This window comes from Theropithecus gelada, chromosome 7a, assembly GCF_003255815.1.
Source record: "Theropithecus gelada isolate Dixy chromosome 7a, Tgel_1.0, whole genome shotgun sequence".
Lineage (NCBI taxonomy): Eukaryota > Metazoa > Chordata > Mammalia > Primates > Cercopithecidae > Theropithecus > Theropithecus gelada.
Window position 1 is genome coordinate 48146924 of NC_037674.1, and position 26927 is coordinate 48173850.

General features: G+C 38.8%; 1 protein-coding gene and 1 pseudogene across 1 annotated transcript in view; one reads left to right on the forward strand and one right to left on the reverse strand.

The window, feature by feature from the left end:
* Nucleotides 1-26927, forward strand: part of ARIH1 (ariadne RBR E3 ubiquitin protein ligase 1) — a 115015-nt gene that overhangs the window by 75502 nt on the left and 12586 nt on the right. Inside the window, exons 4-11 of the mRNA XM_025389981.1 lie at nt 8144-8236; nt 8744-8799; nt 14405-14471; nt 16322-16428; nt 19461-19503; nt 20007-20078; nt 23035-23165; nt 24609-24666. Coding sequence (XP_025245766.1) covers nt 8144-8236; nt 8744-8799; nt 14405-14471; nt 16322-16428; nt 19461-19503; nt 20007-20078; nt 23035-23165; nt 24609-24666 — 627 coding nt within the window. The remainder of the gene's footprint in view (nt 1-8143; nt 8237-8743; nt 8800-14404; nt 14472-16321; nt 16429-19460; nt 19504-20006; nt 20079-23034; nt 23166-24608; nt 24667-26927) is intronic.
* LOC112628206 lies at nt 2293-2377 on the reverse strand (annotated as a pseudogene).

A 26927-nucleotide genomic window follows, 5' to 3' on the forward strand; every position in this document is an offset into this window, starting at 1 on the left:
CGTGAACCTGGGAGGCGGAGCTTGCAGTGAGCCGAGATCGCGCCACTGCACTCCAGCCTGGGCGACAGAGCAAGACTCTGTCTCCAAAAAAAAATAAAAAATAAAAAATAAATAAATAGTACTAAAAGGTTCAGAGAAAAGATTTAAAAAGTTAATTTGAAATGAAGTGAAGGAGTGAGGTAGAATGAGAAACCAAACTTCATGGGCTAAAGAATCATTGACTTGAAGGTGGGAAAGGAAATGGAAGCAATAAATGTAAACAAATTACTCTTTTACAAGAAATTTTCCCATGCAGGTGATAGGACAAGATAGCAAAAGGAACAACATGGGTTGGCAAGTAAGTTAAAAGCACTATGGAAACTGCTAAGTGTTCCGAAAAGTATCATGACAAAACTAGGATGTCCTTTCCTCATAATTTTTAGATAAATATAGAAAGATAAGTTGAACCTCTAGAGTTTTGAAAGTAAATGTCACCTGAAATTCTTCATGAAGCTTTATTATTGGATGAGTGAGTTCTTTACTTACATTGTATAACTCCCACATTTTACTACTCTCTAAGCATTTGTACTTTTTTATTATATATATCTTCAGTATCTTTATCCTTCCAGAAAGCAATTTTTGCTTTATGCAGCATCACATGCACATTTTAAAATAAGTACTTTTGGTAGCTTAGTTTACAACCCTTTGGAGTTAACTGTCCTGAGTGGCTGCTTCTTTAAAAACAATGTCCTGAGACATTGGAGCACTTTGTAAATTCATAGATTCCACTCTCCACCCCAGTCCTTCCCAAGTGTGTTGTAGCTAATTTTTTTAACCCTAGCAACTTAATGTTTTAGGTTAAAGTAGTTAAGATAATAGCTGTCCTGGCCAACCACTGTACTGGGAAATGTAGCTTCGACTACAGTGTTTCTCTATTTTTTTTTTAAATGGAGTCTTGCTCTGTCGCCCAGGCTGGAGTGCAGTGGCATGTTCTCGGCTTACTGCAACCTCCACCTCCTGGTTTCAAGTGATTCCTGCATCAGCCTCCCAGGTAGCTGGGATTACAGCGGCCCGCCACCACACCCGGCTAATTTTTGTAATTTTAGTAGAGATGGGGTTTCACCATGTTGTCCAGGCTGGTCTCCAACTCCTGACTTCAGGTGACCCCCCCACCTCGGCCTCCCAAAGTGCTGGGATTACAGGAGTGAGCCACCACGCCCGGCCAGTGTCTCATTTTTATGAAGTAAATAATTTGTATATTTTGGCTGCACGCGGTGGCTCAAGCCTGTAATCCCAGCACTTTGGGAGGCCGAGACAGGCGGATCATGAGGTCAGGAGATCGAGACCATCCTGGTTAACACGGTGAAACCCCATCTCTACTAAAAAAAATACAAAAAAACTAGCCAGGCGAGGTGGCGGCGCCTGTAGTCCCAGCTACTTGGGAGGCTGAGGCAGGAGAATGGTGTAAACCCGGGAGGCGGAGCTTGCAGTGAGCTGAGATCTGGCCACTGCACTCCAGCCTGGGCGACAGAGCGAGACTCTGTCTCAAAAAAAAAAAAAAAAAAAAAAAATTATTTGTATGTTTTAAGAAGAACATATGTGAAGCAGGTAAAGGCGGAGTTGAAATTGTGAGGAAGGGTGGTCCACCCTCCCATACCCCATCCTTGATGCCCCTCTGTGGAATCTTGGTGTTGCTGGAAACACTGCTTGAAAATATGTAGGTCCTGCCCTATATTCCTTTTAACACATTACGTTTTATACACAAGGGAACTGGTGTATAAATACCTAGGTATAATGACCTTAGATCATTTGTTCAGTTTTTATAAACAAAGGGGTTTAGTTGCTGTGTATGTAAAGTGATGCAGATAAATGAAACCTTTAAGAGTGTATTATTTAGTTTCTTTAAGTCCATTAATTTCTTTTGTAGATATTTCATGTATTTTTCATGTACTCTTGATCGGATGTATTTGTGATATAAACAGGGATACATTTAGGGAATAGATAATATGATCCCCTGGGTTAGGGGAAAGCCCAGGGAGCCATGTAGGTGAACCCAGCTCAAGGTTATGAGGAAACGAATATATCAGAGGACGGAGAAGGAAAGGAAAGTGAGATAGACAGGAAGATATCTGTGATAATAATACATTCCTCTAAAGCACAATGAATATGTATCTTTAGACCACAGATTTGGTTTTTGGTTTTTGGTATTTTTATTTTTTTGCTCTATCTTTCGACATACATGTATGATTTATTTTCCTAACTTTAATCTTGGTATGTGATTAGAAAAGTTATTTAAAAAGAATAAAAAGCTTTTATCTATGTGCTGAAGTTGTAACAAGATTGAAAGAGGTACATCTCACACGTGTGTGAAAACCCAATGATTACATTTATGAACTATCTTTTTATCTTTTTTTCTATCTTTTTATCTTAAAATGAGCTCTAGACTAGAAGTCAAAAAGGTTGAGACTTAAAAAGTGATTACTTGGTAGCCATTGTGACCATTGATCTCTCTTAAGGATTCCTACTTGAAAAAAGAATGAAGCACATATAAGCGTTTATATATGTTTTTAAGTTTTGAATAAAACATTTTAGAGTTGCTGATATATTTACTTTATTTGTCTTTTACAGAATACCCTTTCCTTTAATAGCCTTAAAAATCAAAGACTCCATTAGTGATGTGGTAACGAGTTAGATCTCCTTCTCTGATGGGGAGTAATGATAATAGACTCCCTTTAAGCTTGATATATATTTTACTTGTCATTCTTTCAGTAAACCTAATTGCAGGACTGATACACTTCATATATATATATATATATAAAATTATTTTTTTTCAAATGAGATGAAGTCTCACTCTGTTGCCCAGGCTAGAGTGCAGTGGTGTGATCTCAGCTTACTAAAACCTCCGCCTCCTGGTTTCAAGCGATTCTCCTGCCTCAGCTTCCCGAGTAGCTGGTATCACAGGTGTGCGCCACCACGCCAAGCTAACTTTTGTATTTTTAGTAGAGACGGGGTTTCATCATGTTGGCCAGGTTGGTCTCGAACTCCCGACTTCACGCGATCCACCTGTCTCAGCCTCCCAAAGTGCTGGGATTACAGGCGTGAGCCATGGTACCCAGCCCTCTCATACATTTCTTTTCATGTCTTTGTCTATGTATTTAAAAAATATAGTTGATATGCTATATATAGAATTTCTGTCCTAACCAGATATTTGTATCTAATATCATAAGTAGCATCAGGAATTTTATAGGTACATGTCACATAATGGCTAAATAGAAAGTCTAAGGGAATTTTAAAATACCCTTTATAAGAGCCACAAAAAGAACAAAAGAGTTAAATAAACTTGATAAGAAATGTGAAAGATCACTTTGAAGAAAACTTCAAATACTAAGATAAAAGGATGACTTGAATATTTGAGATAGAAGAAATAGGAAAATCTTGAAAAAGAAGATTAGATTGACAGGGGAGAGTTGAGTGAGGACTAGTCCTACTAGATACAAGAATAGGCAGAGCAGTGGAACAGGATAGAGTCAAATATGCGTGAGGAGAGTTTAGTGTATTATAGAGGAGGCATTTCAAATAAGGTGGATTATTTGATACATGGTAGCAGTGGAACAGGATAGAGTCAAATGTGCATGAGGAGAATTTAGCGTTTATAGGGGAGGCATTTCAAATAAGGTTGATTATTTGATACATGGTGTTGGAGCAACTTGGTAGCCATAAGGAATAGAAACTTAAGATTCCTACCTAGCTTCATAAATAACAGTTAATGAATTCACAAGTCATAAATTAAACAGTGATGAGGTTCACTGTGTATGAATAAAGAGCTTCTGTATGGCAACAAAATATGAACACTAAGAATCAAAGTGGGGGAAAAGATTTCCCCTACTTATAAATGGCCTATTTCCTACGTAAGTAAAAAGCCCCCATAAATAAGTGAAAAACTCACAGCAAAGTTGGCAAAATATATGAAGAGAGTATACAGAAAAGGAATTATACAGTGTAAAAAAATTTGTGAAATATTATAACTTCATTTATAATAAAAGAAATTCAAATCAAAACTAAAGAAGTTAGTGCATTTTTCACCTATTAAATTGGCAAAGATCAAGGAGTTGGATCATATACTACCTTGTCATGGGCATGAGAAACCAAGTACTCTTGCACAGTATAAATGACGACAACCTCTTTGCAGGGGAGCCTGATGATAGCTATTAGGTTGTAAATGTATATATTTATTATAATGTCACCTCTACAGATTTGTCGTAAGATACATTCATAAGATCACAAAGAGATATATATATAGTCAATGCAGTAATGTACTGGGGAAAAAAGGGCAGTATAAAAGTTCATTAATAGTAGACTGTAAATAAAATTGTGGTACCTTTCTATAAAGAGGCAAACTTGCACCAGTGTGGTACCACATGAGAAATCCATTGGATTTTGTTTTTTTTTTTGTTTTTTTTTTTTTTGAGACGGAGTCTCGCTCTGTCGCCCAGGCTGGAGTGCAGTGGCCGGATCTCAGCTCACTGCAAGCTCCGCCTCCCGGGTTCACGCCATTCTCCGGCCTCAGCCTCCCGAGTAGCTGGGACTACAGGCGCCCGCCACCTCGCCCGGCTAGTTTTTTGTATTTCTTAATAGAGACGGGGTTTCACCGTGTTAGCCAGGATGGTCTCGATCTCCTGACCTCGTGATCCACCCGTCTCGGCCTCCCAAAGTGCTGGGATTACAGGCTTGAGCCACCGCGCCCGGCCTTTTTTTGTTTTTTTAAGACGGAGTCTTGCTCTGTCACCCAGGCTGGAGTGCAAGGGTGCGAGCTTGGCTCACTGCAACCTCCACCTCCTGGGTTGAGGGGATTCTGCTGCCTCAGTCTCCTGAGTAGCTGGGATTACAGGCATACAGTACCACACCTGGGTAGTTTTTTGTATTTTTAGTAGACGCAGGGTTTCGCCATGTTGTCTTGGCTGGTCTCGATCTCCTGACCTCAAATGATCCGCCCGCCTTGGCCTCCCAAAGTGCTGGGATTACAGGCGTGAGACACCTTGCCCAGCCCTATTGGATTTTTTTAAACAACAACAACAAAAAACAAGGTGCAGAAGAGAATTTGTGGTACTGTTACAGTGTGTGTGTAAGTGTGTACATTAGAACACCTCTGGAAGAATATGTAAGCAACTGGAAATAGCAGTTGCCTCCGGGTAGAGGAAACAAACAACAGGGATGGGAATGAGGGAGGCCTTTTTTTTTTTTTTTTTTTTTATTGAGACAGTCTCCCTCTGTCACCCAAGCTGGAGTGCAGTGGCCCGATCTTGACTTACTGCAACCTCCGCCTCCTAGGTTCAAGCAATTCTCCCGCCTCAGCCTCCCAAGTAGCTGGGACTCCAGGTGCCTGCCCCCACACCTGGCTAATTTTTGTATTTATAGTAGAGACAGGGTTTCGCCATTTTGGCCAGGCTAATCTTGAGTTCCTGATCTCAAGTGATATACCTGCCTCAATGCCACACTTGTCTAATTTTTGTGTTTTCAGTAGAGACAGGTTTCGCCACATTGGCCAGGCTGGTCTTGAATTCCTGACTGTAAGTTATGCGCCCACGTCTGCCTCCGGTAGTGCTGGGAGGATTACAGGTGTGAGCCACCGCGCCTGGCCTAGGGAGGCTTATTTTTCAGCATAAACTCTGAACTTGTACTGTTAAAAAAATTTGTTTTTAATCATAAGTCTATATAACTTACTCAATTAAAAATAATTTAGTGGTAAATTATTGCAAAATGTTCTTTAAAATAAGGTAACCATTATTTGAATCTTTTTAAAAGACATAATCCTCCAGATCATCTAATATTATTTAAAGTGTTTACTTCATGTCCCATTACAGGATACAGCTTCATTTAAGGATCCCTTAACTCTAACATTTTAGAACAAAGTGTTAGTTACTATTATCCTTAGCTATTCTGAATAAGTCTTTTCATAACAGGTTTATTGAGATATAATTTATATACTATCCAGTTCACCCATTTAAAGTGGTTTTAGTATATTCTACAGAGTTATGTGCCATCACCACAATTTTAAAAACACTTGATAATCCCCCAGGAGATACCTTTTTAAATTCCCCCCCTAATTCCTCCCAAGTCCCCCAGTCCGTAGGCAGCTGCTCATCTGTTTTCTTTGTCAATGGATATACCTATACTGGACATTTCATGTAACAGAATCAAACAAGGCTTGACATGGTGGCTCACGCCTGTAATCTCATCACTTTGGGAGGCCGAGGTGGGTGAGTCACGAGGTCAGGAGTTGGAGACCAGCCTGGCAATATGGTGAAACCCTGTCTCTACTAAAAAATACAAAAATTAGTTGGGTGTGGTGGCGCACTTCTGTAGTCCCAGCTACTTGGGAGGCTGAGGCAGAAGAATTGCTTGAACCCGGGAGGCGAAGTTTGCAGTGAGCCGAGATCACGCCACTGCACTCCAGCCTAGGTGACAGAGGGGAGACTCAGTTTCAAAAAAAAAAAAAAAAAAAGGCGGCCGGGCGCGGTGGCTCAAGCCTGTAATCCCAGCACTTTGGGAGGCTGAGACGGGCGGATCACGAGGTCAGGAGATCGAGACCATCCTGGCTAACATGGTGAAACCCCGTCTCTACTGAAAAGAAAAAAAAAATACAAAAAAACTAGCCAGGCGAGGTGGCAGGCGCCTGTAGTCCCAGCTATTCGGGAGGCTAAGGCAGAAGAATGGCGTAAACCCGGGAGGCAGAGCTTGCAGTGAGCTGAGATCCGGCCACTACACTCCAGCCTGGGGTGACAGAGCGAGACTCCGTCTCAAAAAAAAAAAAAAAAAAAAAGAAAAGAATCAATATGTGATCTTTTATGACCGGCTTATTTTCACTCTTTTACAAGAAATTTTACTATGCAAGTGATAGGAGAAGAACCTTGAAGACAAGGTTCATCTATATTGTGGCCATGTATCAGTACTTTATTTCCTTTTACGGCTGATTAATATTTTATCTGTGGAAATTATATGGAAAAAGTACTTTTTTTCTTCAGTTGATGGACATTTGGATTGTTTTCATTTTTTGGCTGTTATGAATAATGCTATAATGAACACTTGAGTACTAGTTTTTGTATGGATGTATGTTTTCATTTCTTTCAAGTATATACCTAGGATTGGAATTGCTGGGTCATATGGTAATCCTATGTTTAATATTTTGAGGAACTGCCTGATTGTTTCCAAAGTTGCCGTGCCATTTTACATCTCTATCAAGTGTACAAAGGCTCCAATTTTTCTACATCCCCACCAACACTCGTTATGAATATTATCTGTCTTTTTTTTTCTGAATAGAGCCTCACTTTGTTGCCCAGTGTGGAGTGCAGTGGCATGATGACAGCTGACTGTAGCCTTGACCTCTCAGGCTCAAGTGATCTTCCCACCTCAGCCCCTCTGAGTAGCTGGGATTACAGGCATGTGCTGCCACACCTGGCTAATTTCTTAATTTTTTGTGGAGACAGAGTCTCACTATGTTGCCCAGGCTGGTCTTGAACTCCTTGCCTCAAGTAATCCTCCCCTCTCAGCCACCCAAAGTGCTGGGATTACAGATATGAGCCAGTGTGCCCTGCTTTCTCTGTCTTTCTAATTATAGCTGTTCTAGTGAGTGTGAAGTGGTGTTGCTTTGTTTTGTTTGAGACAGGGTCTCATTCTTTTGGCCATGCTGGAGTGCAGTGGTGTGTGATCTCAGCTCACTACAACCTCTGCCTCCCAGGCTCAGGCAGTGCTTCCACGTCAGCCTCCCAAGTAGCTGGGACTCCAGGCATGCGTCGTCATGGCTGACTAATTTTGGTATTTTTTGTAGAGACAGGGTTTTGCCATGTTGCCCAGCCTTCGTGGTGGTTTTGATTTGCATTTCCATGATGCTGAATGATACTGAGCATTCTTTCATATGCTCATTTGTCTGTCTTTTTATATTTAATACAGATGTTGTTGCCCGCCATTTCTAAGATGTATGTGTGCTCAGTGTATTTGCATGTCCAGATTTCACCATGAAAAGTTCATTTTAGGAGCCCATGTATTGTCAAACTGGACATTTTAGCCACTGTAAGAAATGTGACCTTATCAAGCCCTATTAAGTCACTGTTTATAGTGATTTTTCTGATAATGTCTTTGTTAAGTTCATGTTTTATTTTTCTTACAGTATTTCACTGGCCTTGAATGTGGACATAAGTTTTGTATGCAATGCTGGAGTGAATATTTAACTACCAAAATAATGGAAGAAGGCATGGGTCAGGTAAAGATACCAAGTTGTTTCTCACTTTTTTGTTGAATTTCCTATGGTGTTCAAACCCTTGCACAAATTTGCACAAATAAAAACAGGTGAAGCTTTGTGTATCATGAATCGCATGGTGAACATTTTTCTAGATTCGTACAACTAAAGGTAGTAGGCTTTTTCCTAAAGTAATGTGGCATTCCAGTTAAAGAGCCACTCCAGGTAATGTTTTCTCAGCCGGCATCAGTATTGGTATATGTGAACTGAAACTTGTTGCACAGTTTTGTAAGATTATCTTGCTTCTGCCTTTAAAGTTGTGTGTTTAAAAACCAATCACTCAGGTTAGCAAGTCTAGTTGCTTTATGGTGATAAATATACTCTCACACATATTTCCTTTAAGGAGAAAGGGAAGGATTGAGATCCTATAAACATTAAGGTATTCCCAGAACCTAGCAAAGTGCCTGGCAATGGTAAGCATTCATTAAATATTTGTTGAATGAAGACAGTTTAAATTTCAATCTTTTTCAGACTATTTCGTGTCCTGCTCATGGTTGTGATATCTTAGTGGATGACAACACAGTTATGTAAGTATTTTTGATAGATTCTGCATGTGAATATTGGTTAGTTGGTTAAACCAAATTAATTTTTACTTAGCACCTCAAAGGAAGTGAAACTTCTCAAAGTCTGAAGAAACTTTTACATCTACATTCCATTCCTTAGTAGCAGTACAAAAGTCCATTTGTAACTTGGTTAAACGCCTGATCACTATTCTTACAAACTTAGAAATGCACGGTAGCTAGCTAGATTTTGATAAACCTTGGGATTGGAGATTAGATTGTGCATATGTGTTAGTTGAGGTGCTCTTGGAAGCAGATCCCAAGATAGAAAAAAAAGTGAAACTGACCCATTGTGGAATAGCATATGTGTAAGGTAAACAGCAGGAGCAGATAGACATTGATGTAAGCCTGACATCTGTTAAAGGCAAGAAAGAAGGAAGATTCAACAGGAAGAGACTTCACATGATACAGCTATGAGAGTCTTTAGCAGCCCTGTGGGGGAACTTCTGTGCATAGATTGCCTATAGAGGGATACCTTAATAAGTAGAAAGAGCTGGGCCCAGTACGCTTGATATGCTCAGTCATCGACGGAGACTACCCAAGGAATCGTGGTCTTTGCTGAAACACTGCTACTGATTTCAGATACACTACAGCTGGAGGCAAGCTGGAGGCTTTCGGCTAACAACTCTTCTTGTGAAAGGTTCTTTCTTTTTTTTCTTTCAACTTTTATTTTAGGTTCAGGTGTACATGTGCAGGTTTGTTACATGGGTAAATTCCTTGTCGGTAAGCTTTGATGTACAAATGATCCCATCACCCAGGTAGTGAGCACAATACCTGATAGTTTTTCAACTCTTGCCGTCCCACGCTACTCACTCTAATAGTCCCCACTGTCTTTTATTCTCATCTTCACGTGTATTCGCCGTTTAGCTCCCACTTAAAAATGAGAACATGCGATATTGAGTATTTCTGTGTTAATTCATTTAGAATGATGACCTCTAGCTGCATTTGTATTGCTGCAAAGGACATGATTGTGCTGTCTTTTTTATGACTGCGTAGTGTTTCATGGTGTACATGTGCCACCATTTCTTTATCAGTCCACTGTTGATGGGCATCTAGATTGATTTCATGTGTTTGCTATTGTGAATAATGCCACAGTGAACATACTAGTGAATGTGTCTTTTTGGTAGAGTGATTTATTTTCCCTGTGATCTCACCAACATCTGTTATTTTTTTACTTTTTAAAATTATTTTTTTGTTTTAATTTTTTTTACTTTTAAATAATATTCCTTATGACTGGTATGAGATGATATGGTACATCATTATGGTTTTGATTTGCATTTCTCTGATGATTAGTGTTATTGAACTTTTTTTGTATCTGTTGGCTGTGTGTATGTCTTCTTGAGAAGTGTCTATTCATGTACTTTGCCCCTTTTTTTTCTTTTTTTAAGTGAAAGCAAATTTATTAGAGAAGTAAAGAAACAAAGGAATGGCTACTTCATTGACAAAGTAGCTTGCTTATTTTTAAATGGGATTATTTGTTTTTTGCTTGTTTAAGTTCCTTTTTAGATTCTGGATATGAGGCTTTTTTTGGGTGTATAATTTGAATATTTTCTCCCATTCTGTAGGTTGTCTGTTTACTCTGTTTTAATAGTTTCTTTAGCTGTACAGAAGCTCATAAGTTTAATTAAGTCCCACTTGTCAATTTTTGCTTTTGTTGCAGTTGCGTTTGGGGACTTTGTCATAAATTCTTTGCTAAGGCTGATGTCTAGAATGGTATTTCCTGGATTTTCTTCGAAGATTTTTGTAGATTGAGCTCTTACATTCAAGTATTTAATCCTTTAGTTAATTTTTGTATATGGTGAAAGATACAGGGGTTAAGTTTCATTCTTCTGCATATTGGTTTGCCCATGCTGGAGTGCAGTGGTACCATATCGGCTCACTGCAACCTCTGCCTCCTGGATTCAAGCAGTTCTCCTGCCTCAGCCTCCCGAGTAGGTGAGATTACAGGTGTACACCACCATGTCCAGCTAAGTTTTGTATTTTTAGTAGAGACAGAGTTTTGTCATGTTGGCCAGGCTGGTCTCGAACTCCTGACCTCAGGTGATCCGCCTGCCTTGGCCTTCCAAAGTGCTAGGATTACAGGCGTGAGCCACCGCACCCGGCCAATAACTATTTTCAGTTTGTGATGGCAACAAATCGTTGCCAAGAGAATTGTCTTATAAATGACCAGAGTGACACTTGCTGCCACCTTCTTGAGAATGCCTAGTCTCGAAGATGGATGCTCACTTTCTTTTACTTCCTTATCAATATCGGATAAACTAAGGGCAGAACCTTGTCCTAATAACTATTGGCTGACGTTTGCTGTCACCGGTCCTGGTGGTCCATGCCAGGTTTAGATAATTTTTTAGGCTAAGGTCAACTATCAGAAATCATTAGGATTTGTCATACCCAAAAAGCATTATGGGTAATACATGTGTAACTAAGGTGCATTTGTTTGGCAAGCAGGGCATCTGACTTTTGGCCTGATAACATTCCTTATTATTTATTGATATAAAATCTGTAACATAAAACTCATTTTAATTACAGTCATCCTTGGTGTACTGGGGATTGGTTCCAGGACCTACACCCTACACCCTGAATATACCAATCTGCACATGCTCATGTCAGCCCAGAAGAACCCATGTATACAAAAATTCGACCATCCATATATGCAGGTTTCACATCCCACAAATAACTATTTTCGATCCACATTTGGTTGAAAAATATTCATGTGTAAGTGGACCCATGCAGTTCAAACCTGTGTTAAGAAGCAATGGTTTTTTTTTGTTTTTTGTTTCTTTGAGATGGAATCTCTCTCTGTTGCCCAGACTGGAGTGCAGTAGTGGCATGATCTCGGCTCACTGCAACCTCTGCCTCCTAGATTCAGGTGATTGTCCTGCCTCAGCCTCCTGAGTAGCTGGGATTACAGGTGCCCGCCACCATGTTCAGCTAATTTTTTTGTATTTTTAGTAGAGATGAGGTTTCACCCTGTTGGCCAGGCTGGTTTTCAACTCCTGACCCCAAGTGATCCGCCCACTTCTGCCTCCCAAAGTGCTAGGATTACAGGCATGAGCAATTGCTCCTGGCCAGCAACTGTATTTTTAAGTATGTAATCCAGTGGCTTTTAGTATATACATAATATTATTCTAGAAACATTACCTAATTGCAGACTGTTTTGATCACCTTATATCTATTAAGCAGTCATTCGCTACTCCTTTCTCCCTCTCTGGACATTTCATATAAATGGAATCATATAATATGTTGCCTTTTGTGATTGGCTTCTTTAATGTTTTCAAGATTCATCCATGTTGTATTATCAATCAACACTTTATTCCTTTTCATTGCTGAATAATGGTTCTATTATATGGACATTTCCATTTTTTACGGAAATGTGTTATGTGAACATATGAACATTTGTGTACAAGTTTTTCATTGAACACCTGTTTTTTTTTTTTTTTTTTTTTTTGAGACGGTGTCTTGCTCTGTCGCCCAGGCTGGAGTGCAGTGGCGTGATCTCCACTCACTGCAAGCTCCGCCTGCCGGGTTCAAGCCATTCTCCTGCCTCAGCCTCCCGTGTAGCTGAGACTACGGGCGCCCGCCACCATGCCTGGCTAATGTTTGTATTTTTAATAGAGACGGGGTTTCACTGTGTTAGCCAGGATGGTCTCGATCTCCTGACCTCGTGATCCGCCTGTCTCGGCCTCCCAAAGTGTTGGGATTACAGGCGTGAGCCACCGCACCCGGCCGTAAACACCTGTTTTTAATCTCTTAAGTGTATATATACCTCAAAGGAGAATTGCTGGGTCATGTGGTAATGCTATGTTTAACTTTTTTTTTTTTTTGAGGTGGAGTCTCGCTCTGTTGCCCAGGCTGGAGTGCAGTGGCGCGATCTCAGCTCACTGTAAGCTCTGCCTCCCGGGTTCGTGCCATTCTCCTGCCTCAGCCTCCCCAGTAGCTGGGACTACAGGCGCTACCACCACGCCTGGCTAATTTTTTTTTTTGTATTTTTAGTAGAGGTGGGGTTTCACCGTGTTAGTTAGGGTGGTCTCGAACTCCTGACCTTGTGATCCGCCCGTCTCAGCCTCCCAAAGTGCTGGGATTACAGGCGTGAGCCACCGTGCCCGGCCTGCTATGTTTAACTTTTTGAGGAACCACATGAATTATTTTTAGACCACAGGTTCCACTTCTGTGAAACATGGAGATTTACTCATTTAAAAAATATTAATTGAACACTTTCTACAGGCCAGGCACTGTACTGGACACCTGGGTATCCTTTCTTGGGGTTGGGAGGAGAAAGACAATGATTATACAGATAACTGTCTAATTAAAATTATGATAATTTCTATAAAGGAGATGTTTAAGGTACCATGAGAATTGAGAGGGGATCTATATCCAAAGAAGTGTAGAAACTCAGGAAAGGCTTCCTTGAGTAATACTTTATTGTAACTGAGTGAAGTAATATAGTAATAGCGTCTAATATTTTTTGAGTGCTTACTATCTGCCAGGCACTATTCTAGTCTCACAACCGTATTTCTGATATCTATTTTACAGATTAGTAACCTGAGGAATGGAAAGTTCAAAGAATTTACCTTCAATTCATAGCTAGTGAGTGGTGAGGCCGGCATTCAAACCTCGGCTCTCCCATCTTAGAGCTCCATTATAGTATTCTTGTCTTTCCAAGGGAGGCAGCCTTATGCAAAACCTCTGATGAAGGGTGGTACTTACTGTTTTGAAGGAAATACAGGAATACGAATGTGATAGAAGTGCACTGAAAGTGGCACAGGACAGGGTGGGATCTTGTGGAAGGAGAGAGGCCTGTGAAGCTCAGAAGAGTCAGATGAGGCCAGATTGTCTGGTTCATTTAAAATATTTTAATGGGGTTGAGCTACATGCATATTCTTCCTGTCTTTCTCAGTGGGAATTCTTTTTCTTGTAATACACTCAGGAGTGTTTACCATAGAATTAGTGAAACTTAAGCTTCAGTGTTCCTCACTACATGGGCTCCTGTGAGTTCTGGAAATTCTTGTGAATTATAGAGTGTTCAGAAGAGGCCAGGATGCAACCAGTGAGCATTTCTGGTTAATTTCCAAGAGCTGTCAGAGGAAGAAGGCTCTTAAAATTATATGAGCTTTAGGTGTCACAAAACCTGGATCCATTTCTTAACATTTCTGTCAACAATATCTGTCTCATTTCACATACTGATTTGGGTGGGGTGTCTGAAGGAAGGTGGCTGAGAATTGCTGTCTTTTAAGGCATGATATCAGAGTCAAAAGACCCTGAAATGTGCCTAAACTTGGCACTAGTTGGTAAGTCATTAGGCTGTAATAAAAACTGGGTAAAAGTAGAGTATTTAAAAAATAAGAACCATGGGAAAAAAAAAGTCTACGAAAATAAAACTATACAGACTTTGAAATTATTGTTTTGATCAGTACAATTACATTTGTTGATAGCCTGTGTGCATTTCAGTATTTACAGCTTAGGGCATAAACATGTTGTAGCCATTAGCATAAACAGCTTTGGAAACTATGTTTTATAAATGTGGAAAATACTCTTGACTGGAAACTTTCTAATCTATTTTTATTCTTGGTTTCAGGCGCCTGATCACAGATTCAAAAGTTAAATTAAAGTATCAGCATTTAATAACAAATAGCTTTGTAGAGGTAAGTGATTTGTTTTCCTTCTTGTAGGAAGGAATTCTGTTTATTAATAGAAATACTATTTTTAAAAATTATCATTTATTGACAGTAAAAAAACATCTTTACCATATTTCGAAGCATGCCAAAATACCTTTATTCTCAAAAGAGTATGACAGGCCGGGTGCGGTGGCTCACGCCTGTAATCCCAGCACTAAGGGAGGCCGAGGTGGGTGGATCATCTGAGATCAGGAGTTCAAGACCAGCCTGGCCAACATGGTGAAACCCCGTCTCTTCTAAAAATACAAAAATTAGCTGGGCACAGTGGCACAAGCCTGTAATTCCAGCTACTTGGGAGGCTGAGGCAGGAGAATCGCCTGAACCTCGGAGCCGGAGGTTGCAGTGAGCCGAGATCGCGCCACTGCACTCCAGCCTGGATGTCAGAGTGAGACTCCCTCTTAATAAAAAGTAAAATAAAATAAAAGAGTATGAGAAACCAGTAAGTAGATCTCTCCATATATCTTGACCTTGGATAATAAAATCATTTTTAGTGTATTCTTTCTTTCTTTTTCTTTACCATAGCAGAGAATTGTAGTAGATTACTAATCGTGTCATGTTTAACCTTGAGATTCTAACCCTGCTATTTCTCTGCTCGTTTTAGGTTTCATTACCAGTAAATCTTGTTAATAAAGAATGCTATACTTTATTGGACCATGCCTTTGCCCATTTGTTCTATGACTCCTTTTGTGCTACAGTGGCAGAGTTGAGTAGTTGCTACGGAGGCTGTTCTGGCCTGCAAAACCAAAATTCTTTACCCTCTTGGCTCTTTACAGAGGAGTTGACCAGATCCTGTATGACAACATCAGTGTAACTTGGTCTTCTAATTCTAAAAAGTAATTATTTCTGTTAGAGATTAAACCTGGAAACAGCCTATTTTAGAAATAGAATATTATTTGAAATGGTCAATGGACTTCTGAATTCTGGTGCAGAGTGTTTTGTTTCATAATAAAAATACTATAAAAGTTATATTTTCTTTTGATGACCTAAAATGCACTCTTTGCCTGTGGTTTAGGAACTGGGTTTTTTTTTTTTTCTTACAAGAGCTTTTTATGGGAGAAGTTGTATGTATATCCTTTAGCCTATCTTGAACTATCTTGAACTATTCTGTAGCACCTTCCTTGGTAAAGAGTATATCTGATTTTCTTGTGTCTTTTGAAAATTATCCTGAAATAGAACCATAAATAAATTAGTGTTTTTTGATGATCACATGCATAATGTTTTATTAAAGTTTCAGTGGGATTAAAAGAACATAGAACAAGAGATAATTCATGTATTTTATAAAACCGAGTCTTCAAGGATCAGTCATCTTAAAAACAACAACAACAAAAAAAAACAGTACATCTGAAAGTGTTGCCATAGAAGACCACAGCAAGTTTTCATAAGCTTGTGTCATCATCCCCCACTTGCCCCAGAGAAGCAATATAAATAATTGCTTGATGTACTGTTAAATCTTGCATCATGACCTAGTTTAATTTGCTGCCCTTTTTTGAGGCAGGGCCTCATTCTGACACCCGGGCTGGAGTGCAGCAGATGATCACAGCTCTCTGCAGCCTCTACCTTCTGGGCTCAAGTGATCCTCTTGCCTCAGCCTCCTGTGTAGTTGGGACTATAGGCACATACTACCATGACTGGCTAAATTCTTTTTTTTTTTTTTTTTTTGTAGGTAGAGACAAGGTCTTGCTATGTTACCTGGGCTGATCTTGAGTGCTTGACCTCAAACAGTCCTCCCGCCTTGGCCTCCCTAAGTTCTGGGATTATAGGTGTGAGCCACTGTGCCCAACCAGCTGTCATTTTTTATTTTCTAACTTGTATTTCAGTGCAATCGACTGTTAAAGTGGTGTCCTGCCCCAGATTGCCACCATGTTGTTAAAGTCCAATATCCTGATGCTAAACCTGTTCGCTGCAAATGTGGGCGCCAATTTTGGTAAGCAAGTGATTTCCTAAACTGAAATAGTGCACAAAGCGTTTTTATTTCTCCTGTTTATTCTTGGTAGTAAAATAGAAGAAAAAAAATGTTTCCCTTTGGCAGGGAGATGTCTGATACTGGTTTAAAATAGTATATATCTCTTTGAGAATTGTATGAAAAGGTCACGTCTTAAAAAATTTTTCCTCTTTCCTTGATCTAACTTTTTTGAATTTTTTTTTATGGAGAAAATATACAACTCTAATCATATCTTCCTGTATGCTCCACTGTAACTTAAGGGAAGCAAACTTGTAGATTTGGTACTATACGTTTTCCTTTACTCTGCCAAATTTTAATCTTACTTATGCAAAGGAAATGTGCAGGTAAATTCGGCTGATGGTCTCCTTTTTAACTAAGAGTTTTGCTGTGGCTCTTCTTGCCCAGCTTTCTTGGTAACTTGGGCTTTTGGAGTTCTATAGTATACTCTTCAGCCTCTGAATTCTAGATTTGAACTGCCAGGAAGTTTCCAGTGCCACATATTCGGGGATGTCTTAATCAGTTCAGGCTCCTTTACGGTTGTTCTTGTTTTTTCCGAAGTGAATAGGCTGAAAAATTTTCAAATTTTTGACTTCTTATTTCCTTTTGATGAACAGTTTATCTCTAGGTCATTCATCTCTTCTTGCATTTTCTAAAACATTGAAGAGAAGCTAAGCTGCATCTTCAACACTTTGCTTGGTAATTTCCTCAACCAGATATTCAGTTTCATATCTCTACCTTCCCCAAAACGATTCAGCCAACTTCTTTGCCACTTTATAGCAAGGATGGCCTTCTAGTTTCTAACAGCATGTTCCTCATTTTCATCTGAGACCTCATCATAATGGCCTTTAATGTCCATTATTTCTAACAACATTCTGTTCATGGCCATTTATTTAGGTTTTCTCTATGATTGAGGCATTCCCCACACTTCTGTCGTTCTGAATCCTCACCAGAATTACCCTTAACAGTTCAGTTCATTCACAGTGATCTAGGCTTTTTCTAGCTTGCACTTCGAAGCTCTTCCAGCCTCTACTTATTACCTAGTTTCAAATCAGCTTTCACATTTTTGGTTTTGTTACAACAGCCCCCTCACTTCTTGGTACCATTTTCTGTCTTCATGTTCAGGCTGTTATAACAAAAGACCATAAACTGGGTGGCTTCTAAACAACATAAATTTATTTCTTACAGTTCTTAAGGGTGAGAAGTCCAAGATCAAGGTGTCAAAAGATTTGTTGTCTGGTGAGGGCCCGCTTTTCTGGTTCATAGATGATGCCTACTTGCTGGGTCCTCATATGGTGGAAAGGACAAGGCAGCTCTCTGGGCCCTTTTTTTTTTTTTTTTTTAAAGGATGCCAATTCCATTCACCTCCTAAAGGCTCCACATCCTAATGCTGTCACATTGGTTATTAAGTTTTAACATACACATTTTAGTGGGACACTAACATTTATATCCTGCTAGAAGTTTAAGATGCTTTTCTGTTCCTTTGAGGGTCTTGAGGAGTAAGAAGCCCGTCAAGCCAAGGCGCTCTAGACCCAGCAAATAGATTTTTTGTTTTGTTTTGTTTTGAGAGAGGGTCTTACTCCATCACCCAGGCTGGAGTACGTGGCACGATCTTGCACTGTAACCTTTGCTTCCCAAGTTCAAGCGATTCTTGTGCCTCCCGAGTAGCTGGGATTACAGGCGTGTGCCACCACGCCTGGCTTGCTTATTTGTTTGTTTGTTTATTTATTTATTTATTTTAGAGACAGCATTTCACCATGTTGGCCAGGCTGGTCTTGAACTCCTGGCCTCAAGTGATCCACCTGCCTTGGCCCTCCCTGAGTGCTGGGATTACTGGCAAGAAGCACCATGGCCAACCAGATATTTTTGGGGGGATGGGGGGTAGATATTTTATTGGTATGCCATACCTTTCTTTTTTTCCTCCAAACATCTATAGAATTACACTTAACACATCATTAATAATAAATATTTCCAAAAAGAGCAGGTAAGCTCACAGAGATTGAATATGTGTAAAATACATACTGTTAGAATAAAGATTAAATATGCATTGTTATTTTAGAGAAAAGGTGGATAATACCTACTTTCCAATGTATTTTTAGCATGACACATGTCAAACAAAGTATAGAGAATACAACAGTGAATACCCTATGTAGCTACAATCCAGCTAAAGCGAAATTAGTATTTTGTTTTTCTTCATTAAGAGATAAAACATGACACATATATTTGAAGCTCCTTGGTTCCATGTTCCTTCCCATTCCCCATCTTTCTTTTCAGAAATAACCATTTATCTTAACCTGATTTAAATCAATAGTAGTTTGTTTCTCTCTTTAGCAAAGGATTTTTTGCCATTTGTAAATTACTTAATTAGCTAATCTGTCGTTTTATTATTTTTTTCTTAAGCATTTGTGTTTGTTAATTATCCTTCTTTTACAAATGTATATGTCATGAGGTTAGAAAACAAAAGTGAATTACCGATTAATACGTGTTTAGTAAGTAGTTAGTCTTTTTTTTTTTTTTTATACCTTGCCCAGTACCATTTCCCTCTACAGGGCTGAGGCTCTTTTGTTTAAATAATGCAAAGATGTGACCTGTTTGCTTCCCATATATTGTCTACTGTGTATTAGTACTAAATTATATAAGTAACCTACAAAGTCAGCCTTTTATTCTTCATTTAGGATGTTAAGTAAAAGATTAAAAATACACTGATGAAACATGGGTTGAAACTTCTCAATATAGTCTGAGGCACCTTAGCAACAATTATTAAGAAATTGTCATCAAAGCATGTCTTCATGCTTATAGTCATTCTTCATTTCACACATATTGAGTACCCACTGTGTTTTAGTTCTAATACTAAATTCTAGGTAATTAACCGTAAAGCAGACAGGGATTCTCTCCTTGTATTTGCCAGTCACTAGAAACTAGTGACTGTGGAACTATAAGGCATGAAATGATTGGCTTATTTACTTACTTACTGTAGGTAGGCCTTAATTCTATTAACTCTTTGTATCACTTAACAGCTTTAACTGTGGAGAAAATTGGCATGATCCTGTTAAATGTAAGGTGAGTTTGTCTGACATTTCCGTTTTTAAATAATGTAATGACACACTTCTAAGACTTAGTGACTGAAAATCATAGCTGATGATTTTATCTATCTATTGGTAGGTTTTTTTTTTTTTTACCCTTTTAATTTCAGATGATTATTGCATGTATTCAGAGGTAATTCCTTAGTATAAAGTCAGCTCCTGATTATTACTAGGATAACCATGGCTAAGGCACGTCTTTGTCAGGCTTTGTAATTAGGGGAATACACACCTTGTAGTTGGGCTTCTTTTAAAGCTGTAGGTTCCCCACTCAGCTTCTACCAAAGAAAATCCTGCTTTGGTTGATTTTATATATACTGGACATTATAGTTACGGGATTTCCCTGGCTTAAGAAGATGTGAGCCTAGTGATAATCTTATTCATTGGCTTTTACAGTTCAGCTTGACTATAGTTAAGTGCTAAAGTAATTTGCTCTTTTTTAAAGTCTTTTGTTGTATTCTAACAATTGTTGTTTTCAAACAGTGGTTAAAGAAATGGATTAAAAAGTGCGATGATGACAGTGAAACCTCCAATTGGATTGCAGCCAACACAAAGGTTAGTGTTTTCCTTCAGTAATTCTTGGTAATGAAAATGATAAGGGTTGGTGTTTTGGCATTAGCAAAAGCAATAAGGTGACCTACTTACAGGCTTCATTTCATCTTTTTCTCCATTGAGTCTTTTTTTTTTCCCAGAAGGCTTGCCTGTTATTTCCTTTTTGTCTTTGAGTTTATTTTAGAGTATTCAGTACTATACTACAGTATCTACAGTTCTCTGCCTTAGGTTTCTTCTACTGGAAAAAAATTAGTGTTCTATAGAGGAAAAAGCTGATAATTTTTCAAGTGTGGGATCTGTGCTTGGCTGCCATTTAGTATACGCATGTATTGGAGTTTACTCCGCCTAGCTTGGTTCTGTTAGGCTGATTTACATTTTTGTTCCTAATTTTTTTTTGAAGTATATTGCTCTTGATACTAGTTTCAAAATTCAGTCTCTTTATGATCACAAGCCACTTTCTTAACCCCAGACAAATGTCTTACAAATGTTTAAGTCTTGAGTACCCTTCTCCTTAATCACTAATATAATGAGCAAGCATTTGAATGCCAGCCGTGTACCCAGCTAGTCTTTCAATACAAAGTTCTATTATCCATCCTTTATGTAATTCAGTCCTATCCTGTCCACATAGTGAGTGACTTGGGTAATGAATGGTAGGATGGTTCATGGGCTATTCATTTTTAGTATTATTTTGTACATGTAAAGATGATGCTTTAAAGAATGCCGAGTTGTTTGACCCATAGTATATAAAGTTATCTTTGAACTGTTCACTCACTCATCACAGGACAATGAGAGTAAGAAGTGCGTAAACAGTGAAGGCCAACACAGGTTATCTGTGTGTGTTTAAGTATACATCTTACATACTTACAGATAAAACATGAATATACATTTCTATCTCCCAGAAAGTAGTGAAACAGTGAATCTTGCCACATAAAACAACAAATACCTAATTCTTTAAGGAATATATAGTAGAAATATTTTTTTGTTCCCTCCTTCATCACGATAAGCATAACTCACATCAATCAAAGAAAACCTTACTGTAAATATACTGTAATATCAGAAAGTGGTTACTTCTTTTGTTATTAAAAACAATTCTTAACCAAGCATTCTTTTTTTGAAAATTGAAGATTTTCCCGCAAGAAATGTTCCTTAAAGTCCCAGAATTCTTTAATATGCTCTGAAAAACTTATATTTAGAATAAGGCAATTATATTTTCACTAAATTGTTTAAATGGTTGCCTTTTTTCTACATTTAGAGAAATTCCTACTCGTAAGCCCCAAAGATGTTTAAAATAGGGAGTACAGACCTGAATATGTTTGGCTTAGTTTAGATTATAGATTACCAAGGAAGAATGGCAATTTGTAAAGCAAATTTAGCTGCTCAGTATTTTTGAGAGAAAACCGAAGAGTTTTTCTCTTGAGGTTTTAGAAGCTTTTAAGATTATTAGCTCCCTAAACAGATTTGCATATTGTCAGTGATATCCTAACATTTTGGAAGTTTAATACTATTTGGTTAATTATAACCAAGAAATTTAGAATGAAACATTTTATGCTTGAAATTTGCTTGTTTGGAAAAATGTAAAATTTCTTATGTGGGTGATTTCAAACATTTGATTTGAAATATATAATGTAGAAAATGCTATATTGGCCTATTTTAAATTGCTATCGTTGATGGACAGCATAGTCAGTTCCACAAAGAAGGCCAAATTGTGCAAATACTAATATAGTGGGTGATGTTCCCTCCTTGGGGGAGTTACCAACCTCAATCACAAATGCAAGAACAAAAAAACCGTAGGCCTACAGAGAGGTAATTTTGGCTTACTAGCAACCAAGAATATGATATGAGGCCAGGTCAGTGGCTCACACCTGTAATCCTAACACTTTGGGAGGCTGAGGTGGGCAGATTGCTTGAGCCTGAGAGAGATTGAGACCAACCTGGGCAACTTGGTGAAACCCCACCTCAACAAAAAATTCAAAAATTAGCCGAGCATGGTGGCATGTGCCTGTAGTCCCATTACTTGGGAGACTGAGGTGGGAGGATGACTTGAGCCCTTGAGGTCAAACCTGCAGTGAGCCGTGATTGCACTGCTGCACTCCAGCCTGGGCAACAGTGAGGCCCTGTCTCAAAAAGAAAAAGAAAATGATTTGGACTTGGAAAAAAATAATCTGACATGATCTCTGTAGCATACTTGTTAAGGAGTACAATGAAAAGAATTTAAAATCTGGGTATTTGGCAGGAGAAACTTGGAAAATCCAGTAGTCACAAAATGAATTTACCAATCAAGGTCTGATTTCCTAGTTACCTGACATTGAAGTCAGATTGCTTGGATTTGGATCCTGACTTTACTTATGTGACCTTGGACTAGCTTCTTTATAATTTCTTTCTCCCTTAGTTTATTAATCTGACAAATGGAAATAGGAATAGCACCACTCTAAGAAATTATTAGTTGATACATATAAAACATTGACAACAGTGCATGGGATATGGGAAGTACACCATTATTTCTAGATGACACTAGAGAGTATAGTATATTTATATGAATAGAATGCTTTTATCTCCCATAATACTATTATTACTAAATACTTAAAATGTTTTTGTCTCTCAACTCTGCTTAAAAAGAAATCCTAGGAAGGCTGAGGTGGGAAGATCACTTGACTCCAGAAGTTCAGGGCTTTAGTGAGCTATGATTGGGCCTCTGAATAGCCACAACCTGGGCAACGTAGTGAGACTCTAAGTTTAAAAAACCAAGTCCTTAAATTGTACGTCTTAAAAGCCAGTGGTAATAATGGTAACAGCTCACTTTAAATAGTGCTTAAGTGTTCAACACTGTTCTAAGTGCTTTATGTGTATTAACCACAATAAATAAGATGTTTAAAAACCAAATCTAGAACTGGCTTTTCTTTAATGTTAGTAATGCAACCTAGTGTAGCATTGACACCAACTTTATAGTTTCTTTTCATAGGAATGTCCCAAATGCCATGTCACAATTGAGAAGGATGGTGGTTGTAATCACATGGTCTGTCGTAACCAGAATTGTAAAGCAGAGTTTTGCTGGGTGTGTCTTGGCCCATGGGAACCACATGGATCTGCCTGGTAGGTTGGGGAAATTAAGGGAAGAATGTATTTACATAGGTATGTGCCATGTATTATGAATAACATTTTTACCTCATAGATAGCACCATCTAACTTGCAAGCTAAATAAATACATAGTATGTGATTAATGTTATAAGTATATGCAGACATACACATACACACACACACACACACACAGAAACATACTGCTTTCCTCATTTTATTGATGGCTTACTTGAACTAATATAAGAATCTTGGGCCAGTCACGGTGGCTCACACCTGTAATCCCAGCACTTTGGGAGGCCAAGGTGGGTGGATCACCTGAGGTCGAGAGTTCGAGACCAGCCTGACCAACATGGAGAAACCCCGTCTCTATTAAAAATACAAAATTAGCCAGGCGTGGTGGCACATGCCTGTAATCCCAGCTACTTGGGAGGCTGAGGCAGGAGAATCGCTTGAACTCAGGAGGTGGAGGTTGCAGTGAGCCAAGATCGCCCCATTGCACTCCAGCCTGGGCAACAAGAGCGAAACTCTGTTTCAAAAAAAAGAATCTTACACAATATGAGCAGTTCTCTCACTGGTTAAGGGCATAAGCCTCCATTGGGTGACAGGCAAAAGTTTAAGCTCCGAAACTCTGTCATACTCTTAAGTATGTTTCCCATCCTCTCTAAATTCTATTCTTCATCTTCTCGATGAAGAAAATAATGCGTATTTCATAAAATGTTTAAGGGATTAAATGTGTTAGTACATTTAAAGTCCTTAGCCAAGTGCATGGTATATAGTAAGCACTCAAGAAATAGCTGCTTCCATAACTGGGGTATAGTAACCACTCCAGGGGAAGTGCAAGTGTTACTCATCTACGCTCTGAGCTGACCTCTCTGGGTATGTTTCCCCATTCCCACCGTTCTGTATATCATGCAGTTTTAAATGACTGAAAAACTGTAATAGCAAAGCACATAGCACAGCATCTATTACCTGGTAGGTTGTCAACTGTTGGTTCTCTGTGGTGTATAAAAGAGCAGATAAGGTGAATAATCCTGGAAAATTAGAAATATTTGGCTTAACTAACAGATGGCCTAAGAGAAAAGTTTGTCTCTTTCTCAAAAAGTTGAGTTAGGAATTCAGACAAGAGTCAAAGGTTCTAGAAGGATAGTGTTTTCTAATAATGGTAGGTGAGTTGATTTGAAATGGACTGCCTCAGGAGGTGGGGAATTTCCTATCACTGGATAAAGAACTAATTTATTATAGAGGATTCAAACACTAGATAGGGTTAGAACAGTTCCTTTCAGCCTGCTAATTCTGTCATAGCAGTAGAAGTCTGGGTGTTTTAACATCTCAGTTTCTCTGTTATAAAAGACAACGTTGGTGTTAGATAATCTGTAAATCCAGGTTAAAATTCTGGGATTTTTTTTTTCTTTTCATTGATTTTTTTTTCTTTATGGAATCCTCTTTATTTACTTGAAGGTACAACTGTAACCGCTATAATGAGGATGATGCAAAGGCAGCAAGAGATGCACAGGAGGTAAGTATATGTATTACAGGATAATAGTTGACTAAGAATGCACATTGTATATTCATGTTCATTAGAGAATAAGTTTTTTTTTTTTTTTTTTTTTGAGACGGTGTCTCGCTCTGTTGCCCAGGCTGGAGTGTAGTGGCGCGACCTCAGCTCACTGCAACCTCCGCCTCCTGGGTTCAAGTGATTCTTCTGCCTCAGCCTCCTGAGTAGCTAGGATTACAGGCACTTGCCACCAAACCCTGCTAATTTTTGTATTTTTAGTAGTCTGGCTAGTCTCGAACTCCTGACCTCGTGATCCACTGGCCTCGGCCTCCCGAAGTGCTGAGATTGCAGACTTGAGCCACCGCACCCGGCCCAGGGAATAATTGAGTAGAAGTTTTCAATTCTGAAAGACATTTCAGTAAATAGTAGATATTCCAGTAAATATTGGATATCTATTTACATTTAGAAAGGGAATCTTATCCAAAATATTTATTAAGAATATTCTTACTTAGAGTAAGTTTATTTTCTTTTCATTAATGTAGTCACATAGTACATTTTAGCTTTTGGTAGAGTCTTGCTCAAAGATCCCTCCTACCCCAAGAAGAACAGTAGTGAACAGCATTTGTTAAATGACCCTGGTGCTATTTATAGGCAATATCTTACTTAAGGTTTTTTTAAACCTTTTTGTTCATCAAGAAGCTCTGATGATTATCGGTGAGCTGATTTGGAATGGTGTGTCTCAGGAGCTGAGAAGTTCCCTATAGCTAGATAGGGAAATGAGCCACTATTATAGAAGGAATCCAAACACTAGGTGTGGATTAGATTCTAAAGCACTTTTCATTCCTTTCAGTCTGGTGATTTTATCATAATTGTAGAACCCTGGAATTTAATAGTTCCTACATTCACCCATTCCATATTGAAATTCCCCAGTTGTCCCAGAAATATTCTTTTCAAATGGTTTTCCTAACCAGGATACCATCTAAAAGATGGTTTGTTTTTTATTGTTTTACTTGTTAACATATCTTCAAAATGTATTTCTAATAAAAATATCATATATAGAAGTGAATATATATGTAACCTAGTCTGTCATATTGTTAGAAGTGAAAGTTTTGTCTTTCCCTTTTTTTTTTTTTTTTTTTTTGAGACAGAGTCTTGCTCTGTCACCCAGGCTGGAGTGCAGTGGTCGGATCTCAGCTCACTGCAAGCTCTGCCTCCCGGGTTTATGCCATTCTGCTGCCTCAGCCTCCCGAGTAGCTGGGACTACAGGCGCCCACCACCTCCCCCGGCTAGTTTTTTGTATTTTTTAGTAGAGACGGGGTTTCACCGTGTTAGCCAGGATGGTCTCGATCTCCTGACCTCATGATCTGCCCGTCTCGGCCTCCCAAAGTGCTGGGATTACAGGCTTGAGCCACCGCGCCCGGCCGTCTCTCCCTTTTTAAAAAGACCGGGAAATTCAGCCGGGCTTGGTGGCTCACACCTGTAATCCCCACACTTTGGGAGGCCGAGGCAGGCGGATCACCTGAGGTCAGGAGTTCCAGAGCAGCCTGGCCAACATGGTGAAACCCTGTCTCTACTAAAAATACAAAAATTAGCTGGGCATGGTGGCTTGCACTTGTAATCCCAGCTACTCAGGAGGCTGAGGCCAGAATCACTTGAACCCAGGAGGTGGAGGTTGCAGTGAGCCAAGATTTTGCCACTGTACTCCAGAGTGAGACTCTATCTATAAATAAATAAATAAATAATAAAATGACTGGGAAATTGTATTTTGTAATTATAAATGATGTTTCACAGACCTTCACAATGTTTAGGTCCATTTACAGGGGAAAAAATCCCTACAAATTCCAATATTGGTTTACATGATATTTATTATGATATTATTTAAATATATATAAACAAGAACCAGCTATAAACTCTTGTGCTCTTGCACAGCTCTACAGCCAAACCAAGAGAGCCACGAAATCAGTGAAACTGAAGTAAATGTTAATTTGGTAGATACTGTTGTTGGGGTTTTAAAAATGTATTATTACTGTACTGTTAAATATCGTGAGATAACTTGTTCTCCCACCAATTTTCTTTTCTTTGTTAAATGGTGTCCCTTAAGTCATATCCCACTAACTTTCTATATATTTCTATATTTCCAACATTAATTTTTACGATGCATTACTTGATTTGCCCAGAATGTATTATGGATGTATGTTCTTACCACCTTTTTTTCCTCCATTAACCTGATAAAGTTATCTAGACAGATATGCTGTTTATCAAGAAAGAAAATATATGTGGGT